This window comes from Drosophila kikkawai, chromosome 3R (genome assembly GCF_030179895.1).
Source record: "Drosophila kikkawai strain 14028-0561.14 chromosome 3R, DkikHiC1v2, whole genome shotgun sequence".
NCBI lineage: Eukaryota > Metazoa > Arthropoda > Insecta > Diptera > Drosophilidae > Drosophila > Drosophila kikkawai.
The window spans coordinates 16945389-16960897 of NC_091731.1; the positions used below are offsets into that span (position 1 = coordinate 16945389).

The window sequence follows — 15509 nt, forward strand, 5'->3', positions numbered from 1 at the left end:
GGAACACCGCCTCTATCTCCCTTTAAACTTACACTTAGTTTGCATAACATCCGAAATGAAGTTCCCAATACTCGCCATGTAAATGAGTCGCCGCGAAACGGAGACATTTTATGCAGATCGAAAGTCCCAGGGAGTACGAGTACTCGGAATATTTCTGCTGCGCGATTTATGTTTCTGTTTTTTGGCCTGCTCCTCCTCGACTGCGACACATAAACTACCAACTATTCTATAAATTAAAATTGTAAAAATATTCCGGCGAACTTTGTGACATTTTGCATTGCAATAACCGTCTCAGGCTGCACCTCTTGTCTATGCAGTTTGTTATATATTTTTATTTATTCCGAAGATCGCATAAATATTTGGGCAATACATTAGTTTTACTTTACGGACATGGTTCCAGGTAAGGGCTGCGCACTGCAAAATTTATATTTCCATACATTCAGAAGTTCATTCAGGAAAACTCATGTGACATAATAAAGTCAAAGCGATCCTGCTCCTTCTTGGACAATCGGTAAAAGTTACGGTTTGTGTTATCTATCTCCACATTACTGTGATAAGGTGGCCACAAGGTGGTGTAGGACATCACGCTGCAAGAAGAAATTTAAGGCCAAGTTCGTTACCTTTCTAGAGGCGCTTACCGCACAAAGTAGGCCGCCTCGAGAGCGGTATTCTGGTATTCAATCAATTTAGAAATCTCAGTATTAAGCTGGCGATTGTACCTGATGGTGTCACTCATTAGGCGCTCCCTGCACCTCACTTCCCTGCGGTATTCAAATTTAGTAGCGATAGAGCGATGATCTGATTAGCACAGCCTTACACAGGCACCTTGAAGTTGGTGTAGCTGGGATCCATGAGACAGATATCATGATCATCGTGCTTCGGCTTATACGTGAAATATTCTGTAATCGGTTTATCGTCAAACTGGCCCATATATCTTTTATCATCATCATGACGTTTTATGTGCCTTTCAAGAATAGTCCGATTGTCCATCATCGGAATATCAATTTTGGTAGTGGCCCGGCTCATACGCATCGCTGCAAATTGAGAAGCACGTTGGTTGGCCCATTGGGAAGCGCGTTGGGAAGGCCGTTGAGAAGCACTTAGGGAACTCCGCATAACAGAACCCCGTAAAGTTGTCGATTTGCGGCTCTCCATGGTGTAACTGTATACAAACGGAAAATAATAAATAAATGAGTTGAGTCAGTGTAGTCAGTGTCTGTATTTGTTCTTAAATTAAAAGCACACTTATTTTAATAATTTACAAACAAAAATTGACATGTGGAAAGACCCCTTAGCACAAATGTTTTTATAGTTTTTACAAAGTTTATTTAAAATATTTTAAAACAAAATTTAGATAACTTGCTGAGCACTTTTAATAAGGAAGTCAGTTATCATAATTTAAAGTTTAGTTTTAGAGATAATCATCCATCAAGGCTTGTTTAAGTAGTCACAGCTTTTTAATTTAGATATATATTTAATTCCTAGATACCTACGACAACAACCTGATTCGTTTTATATGGCCTATATGATTTTAAGCCGAAACTATTGAGTTGTGATATCAAGCTCCTGTTACCACCACAAGCGAATAGCATCTGAATAATTAATTGTGTATAAAAGCAAATACCCATCTGAACTCCACAATATACGAATGTCTGAGAGCTTATGTAAATTTCATGAAATACAAAATCAATAAACTAAAGTGAACCATAATGAAATTATAAACTATCGGGCACATAGCCGCGCTGCCATTTACTCGCGGTTCGGCCCACCCCTGGGCATCCAGTAAGCACCCACTTTGCCACCTACTTCGCCTGCCTGCCAACGAGCCTCCTTCAAGGAGGACTCTTTCCAGCCTGCAACTTTGTGCGTTAAAAATATGTAAAATATTTTAACCGAAAACCTTTCAAAAGATTGCAGAGCGGGCGAAGCTGTTGGTGTGCGCATACTTGGCGTATGCGTAATGATATTAAGCATCGCAAACTCGTATGTGCCTGTGTGTGCGAGTGAGAGTCGGCCTGATAGCATTGATTTTACCCCGGGTAAACCCGAAGAAAATCCACAAAGGAAGCCCTGAAAGTTTCCCGTTCTGAGAGGCAAGCTGGAATTTAAGGTTAATTTATTTGGCGCCTATGTAAAATGCAAGGACAAGACACCTCAGAGGCTTGGTGGAGGATATCATATACCACCTTAGCTTTAGCAATGGCCAATTAATACATTATGTAGGGAATGGAGGAGTTAAATCTATAAAGAGATCATTCCTATATCATTTTAACCTTAACTGCCAGAATTATCAGATATTTACTTACTTACATCCAACTATCTTACCTTACTCTAATTGTTTTAGTAACGGCGTAAAATTATAATTTAATTCCACTCTAATTTCGACATCAAGTCTGTGACCCTCTCCCGTTCCTCCGATCCGAATTCATGGCTTTAATCTTCAAGCTCGGAATTATATTCGCACTTTTTCCCCCTCTGTTTATATGGAATAGGTTTTATGGCTCAAGGACGTGGCGCTTCAAGGACTGAATTTGGATTTGTGTTTTCATTATGAGCTCCAAGGAGGTCTGCTTCCGAAAGTGGGCGGAAACTAGGCTGCATTCCTTTTAGCCGAAAACGGAATGGGTCAATACACAGGCAGCAACCAAAACAGAATAAAAACACAGCAAATAAATCAAATTAAATGAAATGAAATAGTTGTGGATTTGGGGGCGCTGACAATGGAATTCGGCTGCCAAGTTCTCTTAATTTTTCTTTCTTTCGCTTTTACTCGATGTTATCCTTTTGAAGAAAACGTAAGTAAGAAATATGTCCCTGAGTTTGGTCTCAATGTTCATTAATTTTCAGGAGGGCTTTTTGTCATATCAAGATTACGATTTTCCATAGAGCAAACATTTATAAAAACTACTTTATTACCAATTAGCTTTATTATTAACTTGACAAATGTTTTCCGCGGTCGAAGATCTCTCTAGAGATTTGAGAAATTAATTCTTTCGGATCCAAGTTAGCCTTGAATTTCTAAACACAATTTTGTAACTTATATTGAACCTTTTAGCCAGGTAGGCCAGTGTAGCTGGGGTGGCCTGAGGTGTACAGGCACTGTTCCGAATTTCAGGGTCGAGATACTTCCGTGTGTTCGAGCTTCTGTCACCCGGTACTTCTTTGCGTTGTTTCCTTGTTCTTTCCGTTCTTCTCCCCTCTTCTTCTTGACGCCGGAAGACACCCTCCTTGGGGTTCGCCAGTGTCTGTACGGTGCTCCAGCATTTTGCTTACAGGTTTTAAAAATTGTTAGATTTTTTAAATTAGTTGTGTATTGATATCGCATGGCTCATCATCCTTGGCATCCATCACCGCCGTTTAATATACATTATTAGGTCTAAATGTGATTGATACACACCTGCGCTAATGTAGCGCACAACAACCCTGATGGTGTATTTAACACGATGCCGTGCACCGTCATTCACCGACAGTTAGCCCTAAATGGTGTCACGAGGGTGCAGAGAATGCACCGCCAGACCAAACACGGCCACGTGGCCCACTTCGAGTGCAATCCTACGCCAATCGCCCCGGCAATTCATATCCTGGTCCTGCACAAACACAAACCGAATGGCAATCGGGACTACCACACACATCCTGCCTGCCATGACAGTCGCTTTCCCGGCGGGCAGAAGACACAGCGCAAAACACACACGAGAATATTAAGCAAAATGTCAATTTGGTGGGTACATTTTTTCGGGCCTCAAGGACCTGTCAAAAAATGGGGGAAAATCAAATCAAATTGCACACTTAAGCTGCAATTGCAGCGGCATCGAGAGAAATCACAGTCCGCTGCCAGCCCCTGTCCAATCGAAATGGAAATAGTTTTGGCTCTCGCCTGCCTGAGGACCCGGTCTGGTGACCTCTTAGCCTGCTCCTTTGCCACGGAACAGAGAGATAAGACGGAAAAGGTGACTCTGGCGAGGGTCGAGGCAAGACGGAACGGAAATGAAATCAAGCAAATTGAATGCGATGAGTTGGACGTGGGAATACGTGCCAACCGTTGTCATAACAGCCGTGACGATAAAAAACACTCGAGATCATCAGTAATTGCTGCCGACAAACTCGCATTTACCCCGAGTTCTCCCAGTCCCATTCCCATTCCCATTCCCATCCAACCGTGGGGACATGGCGGTGGAACACGCGCCTCCGCCGGCGAATCCTTGTACGAATCCAAATCCATAACAAGCCGCCAACAATGCGTGCCAAAGCCATGCGGAGATTTCAAGACATCATCCGACTGACATCCGCTCCCGGGCACACAACAAGAAAAAATGTTTTTCAAAATTGGTAATTAGTAGGAAATGTTTTCCCATTCAAAACGGGATAAAATCTTCTTTATTTCTTACTTTAAAATGTATTTTCTGCAACTTTAGGGTATATTTGGATTTTCTGAGACCACTGAGCCTGCGAGTCACTTCAGCTTTTTTCGCTGTGGACTCTTCAAGGCAAAGTTGCTGCGACATGTCACCGCGAGGCCTCCTGGACAAATGGTCTCCCATTCCCGCTTCGATCCATTCCCACTCGCAGACCCATTCCCGGCGGACGCAGCTCTGCCCCCGACAATTGACATTTGGCCACCCAGAGCTGTCTCCATTTATTTGTGTCGGAGAATTGAAATGGTTGGGTGTTGGGTGTGGGGTGCTGGGTGCGGGGTCTGGCTGGATGCTTTGGTGGTAGGTTGGTTGGCTTGTTGTCGCGTTTCGGCCGCTTCCGCTGCCGTTGCCACCTGCTCTTGTCCATCGCCATTCATCAACATCAGCGCTGAAATTAGAAATGTTTTGCGTTTGGCTTCCGGCGGGTCCCGGCCGCAGTTCCACGGCCGCCTTCGCTGCTGGGACATGGGACTGTGAGCCGGCTTGGAGCCACCAGCCAGCAGGAGGCTGGCATCATCGACAGGGTCGGAACGATGTCGACATAGTTTCATGCCATTTTGGGCAGCTTTTGGCGATTGGACTGGCGCTAATGTCGCGTTGTTGCCGCTTTCTGATTTGTTTACCTTTTCAATTGAATTCGTGTCCCGAACGATGTCCCATTTCAATTACACTTGACAGCAAAATTGAAACTTTGTGGTGACTTAAGGAAAATTAAAATAATAAAACTATTTAATTGTAAGCAAGTCGTCCTCATAATATATACTTTATTCCAACTATAGAATCTGCAGAAATCAATTTTAAATTGGCAGCTACACTACTCTGGCTGTCTGGTGTACACTGTGTACCCTGCGAAAGGCATTGCCGCGACCTGAGAACGTGCGAAAAATTCAGCAATAGATAACAACAACCCATTAGGTGGAGTGGGCTCACCCCCTGGCTTCCCCTTTATGGCTCTCGCAAATGAGAAAGGCGCTGCCGGGCTATTTATGGTTTAAAGAGTTTAATGCCAAACTCGAACTCTGCCCAAAAACAGAGCGAAAACGTGATTTCTCGCTGGCCACATAGCAAAATATATCAATGGCAATACAGGCGTGCCATCTGCACAATGAGTGGCAACAGAATTTACTGCGATTTCTCTATTAGGCCAAGTGAGTGCTATTTTCGCTGGGGAGAGGGCCACTTGGTAGCTTGGGCTTAGGTGGCCAATCGACTGACTGGCTGGTTGCTGACGATTACGGCTGATTTTTACGACAATTTGTCTGGATGTCGCTGCATCGTAATGGGGACATTCCACTGCCGCCGGGGTCAAGGACTTGACTTCCCTTGGAAAAGAGAAGAAGAAAACCGGGTAAGAGCCCTTTCAAGGACACAATTGAAGTAGCTTAAAACTTTCTCAGATGGTGAGCGAAATAAAGCAGCGAATATTCCAATAAATAAGTCGCTTTTTTGTGAGCCATATCGAAGGTGGGCGTGCTCTTGTGCTATCGGCGATCGAGTGCCAGCATATGGAAACTGATGCTGGATGCGGCAATAAATAGCGGAAGTAACGTTGTGTGAGCTATACCCCAATTTATGGCCATGCCCATAAAAGCCTTGAGATTTTTATGTGCAGCCAGCAAGGTGAATGGGTTGGAGCACAGCCCCGAAGGATCAGACTCCTTTGGATATCTGCGGGTCTTGCAAAGTTTCGTTTTTCCATTCCAACAAATGTTGAATAGTCAGCGATTTGTAGGAACTTGTATTTTATCCGATTGGGGGAAAATAAATTACAAATTTTTTGTATCATTTTCTTAATTGTTTTTACAAAAGTAAACAATAATTTATAAATAAAGACCGTTTCAATTAAGTTAGTTCCAAGACCTGGAAAATCTCCTATTTCCCATCACTTAACTAAAATAATGTTTAAACCCTATAAGCAAAGTATAAGCAGTAGCCTCGTCATCAATCAATGGGCCTATTTAAGGACCAAGTACCCCGGTATCGAAAGTGTGCCAGTCACATACTATATATACATATACGGCATCGAATCAAAGCGGCTAAATTGAGGCCCATTTAAGCCGAACAATTCCGCAGGCGGACAAACACACACAAAAGCAAAGCGTTGGCTCTGGTTTAAATAAACATGCGAACCAAACTCCTCGACGCTGACCAGGATGGAACAGAAAGGGCCAAGCGGCAAAATCAGGTGAATGAGCACTTTAAGTCTTTGTTTCGCCGAATCGAAATGAAACAGCAAACAAAGCCGACTGACAGGCCTGAAAGCACACTGAAAAGAGGCGGCGGCAACGGCGGCGGTACCAACAAAAGCAAAAACAATAACAACCTCTAGCTGGCTGGCGTTTTAATAGGATTACAACAACACCAACTATTCGAGGCAGCAATTGGCCAAGGCAACAACAAAACAAAAAGCGCAATGCGAAAAGTTAGTGAAACGGAAGCTAACCGCCGCTGCGGTGACTCTATCCCTTTCACCAACAATTGTGGTTGTTGTTGTTGCAGTCCTGTTACCTGTTAGCCAATTGTCCTGCCAACTGCTCCGGCAGTCGCTACTCTGGCTGTCAGTCCAGTTCAGCCGCTTGTTTTGGGTTTTGTCATTTCCATAGTCAACTGTCAATGGGGGACACAAAACTGTCGCCGAATTTGCCCTTTTTTTATAGGGGATGGAGATTCACAAAAATTAGGTGAGGATCATTAATACCTTACTATATTATATAGTAAAGTGGTAAATAAAGAGGCTTTACTTTAGTGTCTAAACTAGACTCTAAACATTTTTGGTCCCTCGAGACTAAAAATACCTGTATAAATAGATTTCTTAAACCCATTTACTAAATAATAAAAATAAGCTTTCCCCAAAATGTACTATTAAATTGACCCATCTAGTACGTAAACTCTCTTATCCACCCTCGACTAAGTGAAATTTTCAATCTAAATGGAGGCAATTGGTCAACAACTTGGCCCAGTTGTATTCCATCCAGCTGGCCTTCCCTTTGCTGCTTCGTTTTGTTCGCCTGCGAATTTGAATGCTCCACGGAAACGGATGTGTTGATTGTTAGCTTTCGGGAGGAGTCCGCCAGCAGGACGACGTACTTGCTTTGTTGACACAACAGCGCTGCTGTTAACTGGGAAGCTGGGAAACTGGGAATTGCACGGCAATAATCAGGGTTACCTAAATCTAAGCTGGCTCAACATTTAGGGCGCTGGTTACACATATATCTGTCTGCACTGTATAGAAAAATGCTATCTAAAAAATATATAAAATATACATTATATATTTTATATTCCTTGATAACCTATACTATTGTTTTCTGTGTTAAATCCACCAGTCACAGACCACTGGCACTGGACACTGGGCAAGTTGTCGTCCACAGCTGATGACGACGATAATGAGCTGAAGCCTGATCATGGTTTACTGACACGTAATGACAGCTAAACTTTCAACACTCGACAGTTACGATTGCCTGAACATAGAGGGGTCCAGGAGACAGTAACGGGGCCATCGTGGAGTCTGTAATCGGCCGGGATGGCGTCCATTAAAATCCTTGTTTGGATGAGAAGTGCTTACAGCAGTGATGAGCATGCTAAAAGCTAAATATTAATTTTTTTAAGAAGAATAAAAACTTTTTTTTTAAGTTTTAAGATGTATTTCTAGAAATTAGATTTGCGAGTTCAGTGGGTTCAGAAAAGTATAAATAAAAACAAACTAAAAGTATAAATATATATTTTTTAAGCAACTTTATTCTGTAAAGATAATAATATTTGAGTTTTTCCCCAATATTTTACATATAAAATTTAAAGTAACCTTTGTTAGCTTGTAAATTAAGTTTGAAATTGGACAGAAACTAGCCAAGAGGGCAGGACTTGTTGAATATTGAAGGCTGCTGCCTAGTGGAAGCAGCAAATGACTCGTGCAGGTCGGCTTTTGTCAGTCGTAACTGTAAATGCGTGACTTTTGGCCATTTAATGATGTTTCAACGTCATTGTGCACAAATAAACAATCATCATCATCCGCACCGCGACGGGCACAAGGATGGGGACGGAGCTGAGGACGAAAACGAGAATGGCAGCGGGTGGACGAGGTTTCGTCCTGGCTCATTTGATGACATGGCCTTTCAATGGGGCTGGTTATTAATGCGCCTGCTTACTCCCTCGGCCAACAATAACGCATTTAAAACAACAGTAACACAATGAGCCAGTAATAGCCATCAACCATCCTCAAATCCCGGCAGCATCCAAGGACTAACGAGGCCGATTAGGCAGCGGAATTTTAGCCAAATGTACGAGGGTGGGATTGTCAGTTCAGGCTAATCATTTTTATGGCATTATAAGTACAATCCCCTGGATGAAATAAGATACTGTAAAAGTTTCGATGAATAAAAGTTTTTTTTAAATAAGGTAATATTTAAATCATTATTTTAGATATTCTTAATCCTCATCATTATTTACCCAAAATATCTTGACTGTGTAAATTATTATGAGCTTCCTTGAGGCCTTGAGAGCTTGAATCAGCTTGGCTGTTTTAAAATTTCAATGAAATAATTCGCTTTATTAAAGACTTTACTTGTTTTTTAATTAAAATATAATGGGGACAAAAAATGCCCGCTGACATGTTCATGGCACAAAGGTTTTCCTTTTCCGTGTGCGCGCTGCGTGATTTATGCTTTATTCTTGCTAGTAATTCATATTAATAAATAAAATATGCAGCTTCCTGCACACGGTTTATAAATCCAGCGACACGGATATCCACGGGACAAGTTTATTGCACTGACAGCGCCGCCTGTCAGCCGGACCCGGACTTCTGCAATCGACTTTCTGATCGGCATCTCTTGGGTGCCTATAATGCGGCCCGGATTCCGCACTTAATAAATACCCGTACTCTGGCCCAAACCAAAGGTGCACGCTTCACTAAACGCTCGAAAATAGACCCCAAAGGTCGGGCGAAAGGGAGCCTGGATTCGGCCAAGTCCATTGACTTGGTCCTGGGTCTTGCCAGACCGGCTTACGGCAGCTGGATTCTTATTTAAAGTTTTGCTGGCCAGTCATGTGTACGGAGGCGAATTGAAGGAGCAGCCAGCAGTGAGCAGCCAGTGCAAGTGGTAATGGTAATGGCAATGGAGGTCCTGCAGGAAAAGGAAGTGTAGGTGGAAGTGGAAGTGCCAGTGGCGGTGGTGGTGGCGCTGTTAGCGGAAACCTCGCTGCACTTCGTGTCAGGGCCAAACGAGAGCATTTTATTTCTTAATTCTGTTTTCGTCTAATACTAATTCGATTTCGTTGTAAGCAGAAACAGCAGAAGCTACACTGCACAGCGCACAAGAAAGGAATTCTTAACCCCCAGAATTCTGATTTCAGTTCGATGTTATGGACAATGCTGTTTTTAATTGAAAGATTAGTAGAGCTGCGACTCTTTAATAAATGAAATTAAATAATCTCGAAGCTTCTCAGTCACTTAATATAGGTATCTAAAAACCAAGTATACTCTTCTTCATAAGATTTTTTTATCTATAAATTTTATGTTTCATTTTCTTGCCATGTATCACCACGCTTATTGACCCGCTTAAAATTGGCTCTCTTTCTTTTATTTTGTTGCTTCCGTTCAGTCTGCTTTTTAGTTTTGTGCATTGCCAATTTGCATTGGCTTGGCCATTAGGACGGGGTCAGCGGCAGCCGTAAGTTGGTGTTCTTTATTGTTGTGTGATAGTCGTCAGTCGGTCAGTCAGTCAGTCAGTCAGTCCCTCACACGCTCTGTCAGAGAGTCAGCTAGTCAACCAGTCATTTCCCCAACCGACTACTCGTTATTAGCCGCCCGTGTCAGCCAGTTTGTCGTACATAATGAAAGACATGGTTTTCGTGTAGCGATTGCTCCTGCCACTGCCCCCAGCCCCCCATAGTCCAACCAATCGTCCTTGTGCTGCTGCTGCAGAGGAGCTCTGTGCCTGTGCCTGTGCCTGTGCCAGTGTCCGTGTCCGTGTCCCCATGTCATTTGAATTTGTGCTCTTTGTTGTGGATGCTGGCATTGCATACAAATACGTAATTGAAAAATGCACATATCTCCGAGATGCTTATTGACTTTTATTGGACAGTCACGGGGGGTGTGTAGGAATGCTTAGCATAAGTCACTTTTCGCATGGGCGAGGGAGTCAATTGCATGGAAATTAAATGCATGACTCTGCCCGGAAGGCAGCTAGATGTGAGAGAGTGCCACACTTTAAGAAATCACTTTAAGAAATCCGACATTTCGACAAATGCTCGATCCGACTCTCGGATTCCGTATTTTCAGATGCTGAAAGGAAATCCGTAAATTCAATTCCTGCACCAGGACATGTGCGTGTCTCGGGCGAGCTGTTTGAAAATGTGAATTATTATTGCCATTGCGTAAATAACAATCATTCCTATCCGGCTGACTGGACGTCCCGAGGGTCAGTCTCTAGGTATTTTTATTAAAAATTCTATACGCCGCACAGGGCAAAATGCAGCAGAGCCGACAAAACGGTTATGGCCACGGCAATGCTCTCCAAATGCGGACAAGTCTCGGCCCGAAGCTGATGCGGACTGGATGGCAAAAAAGTTTTGGCCTCCAACTTTTAATTATAAATAATTTTCAACATTTTAAATATGTCGCTGGCACGCAAATCTGTGCAGCAAATGTTAGAAATGTCCATCCAGCCGGGCAAAAAATATGAAAATGCAGAATAGATGAAAATGTGGAGAGCAGAAATCGAGAATCGGCACTTGCAGTCATGTCCAGTAATATAGGAGCATCTCTGTGTGGAAAGTAAGTTAAATATTTTAAAGAACTCTCTACAATTTAAGGTAAAAAAGCAGAAAAGGACCTATTGATATAATTAAGTTATAAACGCCTTAAAAAAAAAAGTATAAAAACAGTTAAGATTTGTTCTTAACTTCCAGAAATTAGTAATTCTTGTTAAAAAAATATATCTTCCTATGGCTAATATTTTTCACACTACTGTATGAACTTATATATATATATATGTATTTCTTTTTGGCAACGGCTGCCAAATGCAGTTTTTTATGGCTTCGAAACTGCTTGAAATAATTCTTTTTCCTTTTCCTCTTTTTTATGCCCGGGTCACAGTCATGTGAGAGCTGTGACTCCGACTCCGAGCCCGACTCCAAGGCCCGATCCAAACCCAAATCCGACTGCGGTTAAAAGTGCGGAAATACATTGAAATGACAATAAAACCAAAAGTTGCCTGTGCGCTCCTACTTCGTTTTTGTGATGGCTCAATTTTAAAGTTTATGGCCTGACGGCAAGCATGTGCAGCAACAACGACGGCCGAATGTTGGCCAAATGTTTATTTTATTTCAAATTTATTTGCACTATTTTTTTTCGCCGAGGCATGCATTTGCTTTTAAACGTGCTGCTAATAGCAGTTTGTACTCATTCTGGCACTGGGCATTTTTTTCCGCTCGCCATTCAAAGGGTAAAAGTTTAATCGAGCCAAACTAGTTGTTGAAATTCCGGTAATAAGTGAGTTGAACCAACAAAAGCATGTTCTTGCCACTTGCTGTGTTATCGAAAATTTATTTTTAGGCAATATTTAATCAACCAATTAAAGAATGTATTAGATGACTATTAACTGGTGAAGATGTACATTTAAATGTTCCATTGTGAAGAGTTTAGGTCTCTATTTAACCATTTATTGTCTTGCAACATTACTACAAATTAAGTGAACTTACAAAGCTGTTAAATAATGGATAGATTGTGTGTTAACTTAACTCGAGAGACTTCACTAAGAAACACATTTCCCATATTTGTGACATATTCTGTCAATTTGCCGCATTAAGTTCTGTGTAATAAAGCTGGCAGCCAGCTATTGATCAGAGTTAATCATGCGGATTTTCATCAACTGTCACACGAGTCCAGCTCAAATCATAAATCTGGAGTACCTCTCCAGAGGAGGGGTTGGCCCCATCCTCTTACCCGGATCCGGCAATGTTCTGTTTACCGGAGTGCCCTGTGTTAACCACAACGAGTTCCCCTCAACAACAACTGAATCAGGTAGTATCCCAGTATCCTGCCCGGCCGGCCACAATGCAAACATGACTTTGCAATTAAGTTATTGTCGGTCAGAAGGAGCAGGCTGGCCTGGGAGTCCTTAGAGCGCTTGCTCGTCTCCTTGAGGCTGGGCGGAAAAGTGTTGCAGCCAGAAAAAGGAGCTCTCGTTTGATTTATGGCCACTTGCATTGGCTGCAGCAGGACTTTAAATCATAGACCAGCTCCTTGGCCAGTTAGTTAACCTCAAATTGTTACTTACGCATTTAGTAGCTGGCACTGCCCCTGGAGTTTATGGGGCAAGAAAGTGAAATTCAAATTGAATTGAATTGCTATGCAAATTTTTGGCCCCTTGTTAGTCTGCATTCTGCCCTAATTTAAGCTGGAATATACACTATATCTGGATATGACGTTTAATTAAGGCTACCACCAGCTGGTGATTGACACTCCCCAAAAATATGCGTTTGTTGATACGATTTAATTGCCGAGCAGCTTTTTCCCCACTCCGTCACGGATCAATTTGGAAAATGTTTCATCTCAGTGGGAGCCCAAAATGGCCAACCACAAAAAAACTGAATTCTAGTTTGACCATTGCAATGACAGCGAAAATTCAAAATGCAAATTGTTGGAGCCTTCAAATGTGCATCTCCAGCGCATCTGATTTATTTTCGCCATTCAACCAATTTAAATATCCATTTACTATCAGTAATATTACACAAAACACAACAAAAGGCAAAATAAATCGTTTTATATTTCATTAAAATTTAATACAATTTTATTTTCATTTTAGTTTGTCGCCCTCTTTTATTTGTCTGCCTTTCGTCGCGCAGTTTTAAATATTGGTCCTGGTTTAATTTATTTGACATTTTTCTTTTTTGCTGGCTCTCCAATAGAACACACGGGGCAAGCAAACAAAGCACGGCAAAACATTCGCAATAAAAAGTCAAAGAATAAAAGCGCACAATACCGTAACTAGCTCTCGTCGAAGCTCCGACGTTCCGCATTTCATATCGAATGGGGGGACAAACATTTGCATTACGTATACGCGGCGTTGCACAGACAACTGCAGGCTCCGCCGTGCGCTAGCCCTGCATTTGATATATTAAACTTTCGAACTATAACTCAGCATTTATTGTGAATATTTGATTGTTTTTATTGCCAACGAAATCAAAAATTGAACAAACTTGTTAGCGACGAAATGGAATAAAAGCAATTTTCGTCTGGAATTACAATGTTTTCGTTTGCTTCGTTTCTGGCGAAATAGAAAAATCTCAGTATCAGATCCACAGCCTGTTTCATTGGTTATTTTACACATTATTTTACACATTAATTTACACCTGGATAAAGTAAATGTGGGTTAAACATAACGCACTTGTGGCCTTACCCCAATGAAGTGTTGGAGTTTCTCCCAGAGAAAAATATATACAAATTATTGTGGGGGACAATAAGATGCTTTTATAATGTGGGTATATCAATTGGCTGTGAGTTAGATATTTAAAGTTTTAATTGCATATTTAATTAAATTTATATTCAAAACAATTTAGCAACATAATGCACACCAGTGGGTGTAAAGTTTAATATTGATTTTAGCCTTGCACTGTGAACAGTGACTGTTTAACTAATTAAAATATAAGAACTAGCTTACTTAACAAATATTTAATTAAAATGGTTACATATAAGCATAAATTATAATATTACTTTCATTTTATATGATTTCGATTTTCCTTATCGCATGTTTCCTCTCAATTAATAGTCATCTCTAGGATCAGGTGGATCAGACACAGAGGCAACCTGGGCCGCCAATTGGAAATACATTTGTCAGTAACCACACAGGCAAAATACTACAGCAATGTAGGGATGCAGGATATGAGCTGATAGTGCTCCTCCCCCTTAGCTTAACCCTGGGCAGATGCGGTGGGAAGGGGCGTGTTAAGTTATCGGACGCCTGTTTTGCGGGCCCAGACAACTTGTAAGTGCGGTCGGCGAATGGAAGGAGAGGCTGTAGTGAGAGAGCCCATTGTCACACCTGCGGCAGGAATCTATTATATTTCAATAATGCCGCTACTATCGCATAAATAAACAACCGCAGCCGGCCAAACACATGGCAGCAACATAAATCTGTTTGTTCATTTCCATTACCCGGCAACATCATATCCAACTGTATCGGTGTGTTTCTTTTTTTTTCTGCTTCACCTAAAAATATGGCAGGGCCGATAATGGTTATATAAAGCCAATAAACTGCACTGAATCCTTGTGTGAAATGCATAGAAAAATCCCATGACACTGCAATTGAATTTCATTCATCGCTGTCGGCTGGATTTTTTGGCAACTTTAATTGATTTATTTATTCATATTGATGCAACTTTAAAAATTTACCAAAGCAATTTGAATGGACATATCTGAAATTCTATTGACAGTTTTTGCTGTTTTGGTTGTTTGCCCAACTGAAATAAATTGTACGCTTGAACAGGCATCGCCTGTCGTCACCATAGTCATCGTCGTCATCATCATCATCATCATGACTGCCCTGGCCCTCGGTGCGTATACAATATTTTGTTTACTTACGTGCCGTCTGCGTCCAAAAGTCATCGTTGACTTACAATTTGCCAAAACTTTTACCCCATAAGAAAAACTTAAAGGCGTCTCCGTATTGAGTTACCATTTGTCATTTGGTTTGGTGGGTAAGGAGTTGTCGAAAATATTCAAAGTCGCTACTGAGTCAAAGCCAAAAACGAATAGACCGTAAAGAAATGGGCGGCATTGGGGAAAAATTAACAGCAACATAAATATCATTCTGAAAAACAAATAGTCGTTAAATTGTATTCCGTTTTATATTCGGCAACATCATGTTCAAGGAGATAAAGGATTTCGTCGCGTGGCAACATGAGAATAGAAAAAAACAAACAATATTTTTCCAGGCTGAATGCTCTACAATGGCGTATTAGGCTTATTAGGGAATAAATGATTTAACTTTAAAAATAATTTAAATACAAAAATAGTTTTATTTGTAGTGTTTTCCGAACACTAAACAATCTCTTTCTTACAAATCCTACAGCTTTTTTGTATATTATTAGACTGTAATATTA

General features: G+C 41.5%; 1 protein-coding gene across 1 annotated transcript; it reads right to left on the reverse strand.

Annotated features, from left to right (window-relative positions):
* Positions 1–250: 250 nt before the first annotated feature.
* LOC108085403 (uncharacterized) lies at positions 251–1239 on the reverse strand. The gene is made up of 3 exons (XM_017181972.3): positions 818–1239; positions 639–761; positions 251–587 (listed from the first exon to the last, which is right to left on the reverse strand). The coding sequence occupies exons 1-3, from the start codon at positions 1153–1155 to the stop codon at positions 452–454; spliced, it is 597 nt and encodes a 198-aa protein (XP_017037461.1). The 5' UTR covers positions 1156–1239; the 3' UTR covers positions 251–451.
* Between the last annotated feature and the right edge of the window lie 14270 nt (positions 1240–15509).